The 5,000-nt window shown below is 47.0% G+C and overlaps 1 protein-coding gene across 1 annotated transcript in view; it reads left to right on the top strand.

The window, feature by feature from the left end:
• The window catches only part of LOC310864359 (large neutral amino acids transporter small subunit 4-like), a 60,392-nt gene that overhangs the window by 45,861 nt on the left and 9,531 nt on the right, over positions 1-5,000 (top strand). Inside the window, exons 9-11 of the mRNA XM_083773017.1 lie at positions 2,199-2,436; positions 2,848-2,988; positions 4,941-5,000. The exon at positions 4,941-5,000 is cut by the window's right edge and continues 70 nt beyond it. Of these exons, the coding sequence (XP_083629143.1) occupies positions 2,199-2,436; positions 2,848-2,988; positions 4,941-5,000 (439 nt within the window). The remainder of the gene's footprint in view (positions 1-2,198; positions 2,437-2,847; positions 2,989-4,940) is intronic.

The following is a 5,000-nucleotide window of genomic DNA, read 5'->3' as shown; positions in this document are numbered from 1 at the left end:
GTGAATGCAATGCACAATCTATGTAAAGGTGTATGAATGTGTGTGTGAATGGGTGAATGTAATGCACAATCTATGTAAAGGTGTATGAATGTGTGTGTGAATGGGTGAATGCAATGCACAATCTATGTAAAGGTGTATGAATGTGTGTGTGAATGGGTGAATGTAATGCACAATCTATGTAAAGGTGTGTGAATGTGTGTGTGAATGGGTGAATGTAATGCACAATCTATGTAAAGGTGTGTGAATGGGTGAATGTAATGCACAATCTATGTAAAGGTGTATGAATGTGTGTGTGAATGGGTGAATGTAATGCACAATCTATGTAAAGGTGTGTGAATGTGTGTGTGAATGGGTGAATGTATTGCACAATCTATGTAAAGGTGTATGAATGTGTGTGTGAATGGGTGAATGTAATGCACAATCTATGTAAAGGTGTGTGAATGGGTGAATGTAATGCACAATCTATGTAAAGGTGTGTGAATGGGTGAATGTAATGCACAATCTATGTAAAGGTGTATGAATGTGTGTGTGAATGGGTGAATGTAATGCACAATCTATGTAAAGGTGTATGAATGTGTGTGTGAATGGGTGAATGTAATGCACAATCTCTGTAAAGCGCCTTGGATAAAGGCGCTATATAAATGCACCATTTACCATTTACCATTTATTTTAGTCTTGCCACCCATGACTGTCTATATAAAAAAAAAGTCACATATGAGCATGTTGTTCTCTCCTTCACAGAAAGAGTACATTTTCACCAACTTCATACTTGCAAAAAAATTCCATAATTTGCTCCACATTCCAACTTGCATCTTTCCAAAAAGCGTGATGGGATCTAACCTGACGCTGCCAGATCCAAGAAGCTTGCTACACAAATTTGTTTCACAGCTTATTGGGATCTGGGATCGCGGAAGCAAATTCGATGACGGGGCTGTTCCTTTTTTTCAAGATACTTGGTAGATGATTGGATGGGACCGTCTGTCTATCACCGTGTGGGCGTGCAAACACAACCAATCATATTGACGTGTCTATATAGCTTCACATCCGGTTTCGCACATATCCCGCCCTTAGCTCACGCTGATTGGTCCGGTACGGAACGGATTTTTGTCAGCTCAACTCCCTGAGAGATCCCAGATGAAGGCTGTGTTGGGGAACATGGTTACCCAATACCGCCCTCATCTGGCAGCGTCAGGTTAGATGGGATCACCTCTACATATTAAACCATATTATCATGCTGTACCTCCAGGTGACCACCGTGGGGCGCCGTCGTCTCACCTCTACATATTAAAGCATATTATCATGTTGTACCTCCAGGTGACCACCGTGGGGCGCCGCCGTCTCACCTCTACATATTAAACCATATTATCATGCTGTACCTCCAGGTGACCACCGTGGGGCGCCGTCGTCTCACCTCTACATATTAAACCATATTATCATGTTGTACCTCCAGGTGACCACCGTGGGGCGCCGTCGTCTCACCTCTACATATTAAACCATATTATCATGTTGTACCTCCAGGTGACCACCGTGGGGCGCCGCCGTCTCACCTCTACATATTAAACCATATTATCATGTTGTACCTCCAGGTGACCACCGTGGGGCGCCGTCGTCTCACCTCTACATATTAAACCATATTATCATGTTGTACCTCCAGGTGACCACCGTGGGGCGCCGTCGTCTCACCTCTACATATTAAACCATATTATCATGTTGTACCTCCAGGTGACCACCGTGGGGCGCCGCCGTCTCACCTCTACATATTAAACCATATTATCATGTTGTACCTCCAGGTGACCACCGTGGGGCGCCGCCGTCTCACCTCTACATATTAAACCATATTATCATGTTGTACCTCCAGGTGACCACCGTGGGGCGCCGTCGTCTCACCTCTACATATTAAACCATATTATCATGTTGTACCTCCAGGTGACCACCGTGGGGCGCCGCCGTCTCACCTCTACATATTAAACCATATTATCATGTTGTACCTCCAGGTGACCACCGTGGGGCGCCGTCGTCTCACCTCTACATATTAAACCATATTATCATGCTGTACCTCCAGGTGACCACCGTGGGGCGCCGTCGTCTCACCTCTACATATTAAACCATATTATCATGTTGTACCTCCAGGTGACCACCGTGGGGCGCCGCCGTCTCACCTCTACATATTAAAGCATATTATCATGCTGTACCTCCAGGTGACCACCGTGGGGCGCCGTCTCAGCGTGGGACACTCCATGAAGCTTCATCATCATCATCACCATGACAACCAGCTGGCAGCAGCCAATCAGGAGCAGCCCAGAGACCAGCTGTCAGCCAATCAGGAGGCCGGTCAGCTGGCCAATCGGGAGGCCGGTCAGCTGGCCAATCAAGAGGCCAGCAAGCTGTGTCTGTCCACCGTTGACCTGGAGGTCAACTGCGACGCCAAGGAAGAGAGTAAGAGGCTTTGTGATTGGCTGAAGAGAGTAAGAGGCTTTGCGATTGGCTGAAGAGAGTAACAGTCTACTCCTTCATGCAGAGAATATTAATTTAAATGTATTATTAATAAAGTATTTATATAACATTATATATTCCCTAGACTCCTTCACGCAGAGCGTGGTATTTATATCATATTATATATTTCCTAGACTCCTTCATGCAGAGTATTTATAACATATTATATATTTCCTAGACTCCTTCACGCAGAGTATTTATATCATATTATATATTTCCTAGACTCCTTCATGCAGAGTATTTATATCATATTATATATTCCCTAGACTCCTTCATGCAGAGTATTTATATCATATTATATATTCCCTAGACTCCTTCATGCAGAGTATTTATATCATATTATATATTCCCTAGACTCCTTCATGCAGAGCGTGTTCTCGGCCATCTTCATGCTCAGTCTGATAACGATGTGCGTCACGCAGCTGAGGCTGATCTTCTACATGGGAGCCATGAACACCATCCTGGAGAGCCTGACCGATGGAGACCTGGATAGAGGTTAGTCCACCTCCCTGATCACCTGCTCCTCCCTGACCACCTCCTCCTCCCTGACCACCTCCCTGATCACCTCCCTGACCACCTCCTCCTCCCTGATCACCTCCCTGACCACCTCCTCCTCCCTGATCACCTCCCTGACCACCTCCTCCTCCCTGATCACCTCCCTGACCACCTCCTCCTCCCTGATCACCTCCCTGACCACCTCCTCCTCCCTGACCACCTCCCTGACCACCTCCTCCTCCCTGATCACCTCCCTGACCACCTCCCTGACCACCTCCTCCTCCCTGATCACCTCCCTGACCACCTCCTCCTCCCTGACCACCTCCCTGACCACCTCCTCCTCCCTGATCACCTCCCTGACCACCTCCCTGACCACCTCCTCCTCCCTGATCACCTCCCTGACCACCTCCTCCTCCCTGATCACCTCCCTGCCCACCTCCTCCTCCCTGATCACCTCCCTGACCACCTCTCTGACCGATGGAGACCTGGATAGAGGTTAGTCCACCTCCCTGACCACCTCTCTGACCGATGGAGACCTGGATAGAGGTTAGTCCACCTCCCTGACTTCCGCCTCCCTGACCACCTCCCTGACCTAAGAATGTTATGACATTAGAAATGAGACTTTAAACTAGTGACTGAAAGCAGAAAGTATGCATGACCATGTTTATTAAGGTAATACAGTCTAGGTGAAGTTGGGCCCAAATACATGGACCTCTATGGAGATATGGGTTTTTTTGGGCCCAATGACAGCGCCACAACAGGCCATTATATGAACTTTCAGGATGTCCCGATTTCCTTAGTGGCTTCACAAAATATCTGTCTGACTGCCCCCCTGGTTAAATATCTGTCTGACTGCCCCCCTGGTTAAATATCTGTCTGACTGCCCCCCCTGGTTAAATATCTGTCTGACTGCCCCCCTGGTTAAATAACTGTTTGACTGCCCCTCTGGTTAAATATCTGTCTGACTGCCCCCCTGGTTAAATATCTGTCTGACTGCCCCCCTGGTTAAATATCTGTCTGACTGCCCCCCTGGTTAAATATCTGTCTGACTGCCCCCCTGGTTAAATATCTGTCTGACTGCCCCCCTGGTTAAATATCTGTCTGACTGCCCCCCTGGTTAAATATCTGTCTGACTGCCCCCCTGGTTAAATATCTGTCTGACTGCCCCCCTGGTTAAATATCTGTCTGACTGCCCCCCTGGTTAAATACCTGTCTGACTGCCCCCCTGGTTAAATATCTGTCTGACTGCCCCCCCCTGGTGCGTGCGTACACTCTCTTCTTCTTCTTCCTTCATAATAACCACTAAGCGCTAACGCTAACCTCTCTCTGCTGCTGCGGCTGCTTTCCTTTCTCCTCTCGCCGCCACTTCCTGTTTCCTGCTTCCTGTTTCCTGTTGTTGTGGCTTCAGTGCAGACGATGGAAGTCGGTAAGAAATCACAGAGTCAGCGCAGTGTGTGTGTGTGTGTGTGTGTGTGTGTGTGTGTGTGTGTGTGTGTGTGTGTGTGTGTGTGTGTGTGTGTGCGTGTGTGTGTGTGTGCGTGCGTGCGTGCGTGTGTGCAGATTGCCGGACGTACGATAATTATCGTATTAAAATTATTATTTTTAAAATAATACCCTGCAGGTTTTCACCAAAATTATTTTTTCATATTCCGTTGTGGAATGATGAAATATTAAAGAAGAGTGTCTCATGAGTGTCTCATGTTGTCAGTTTTGTACTTCAATATACTTTGATGAGAAATATTTATTATGGAATATTTTACATTGTGTAAAATATACCTGATGATTTGACAACATTTATTTTAAGTGTTCTAGAGTCAATATCTCTCTCTCTCTCTCTCTCTGTCTCTCTCTCTCTCTCTCTCTGTCTCTCTCTCTCTCTCTCTCTCTCTGTCTCTCTCTCTCTCTCTCTCTCTCTCTCCCTCTCTCTCTCTCTCTCTCTCTCTCTCTCTCAGTGAGCGTGTACACGTCCATATTTGGCGTCCTCCAGCTGCTGTGTTTAGTAACGTCTCCTG

Source organism: Protomyctophum parallelum, assembly GCF_964188405.1.
Source record: "Protomyctophum parallelum genome assembly, chromosome: 9".
NCBI lineage: Eukaryota > Metazoa > Chordata > Actinopteri > Myctophiformes > Myctophidae > Protomyctophum > Protomyctophum parallelum.
The sequence above is the reverse complement of the archived record's forward strand: the minus strand, read 5'-3'. Positions and strand labels throughout refer to the sequence as shown.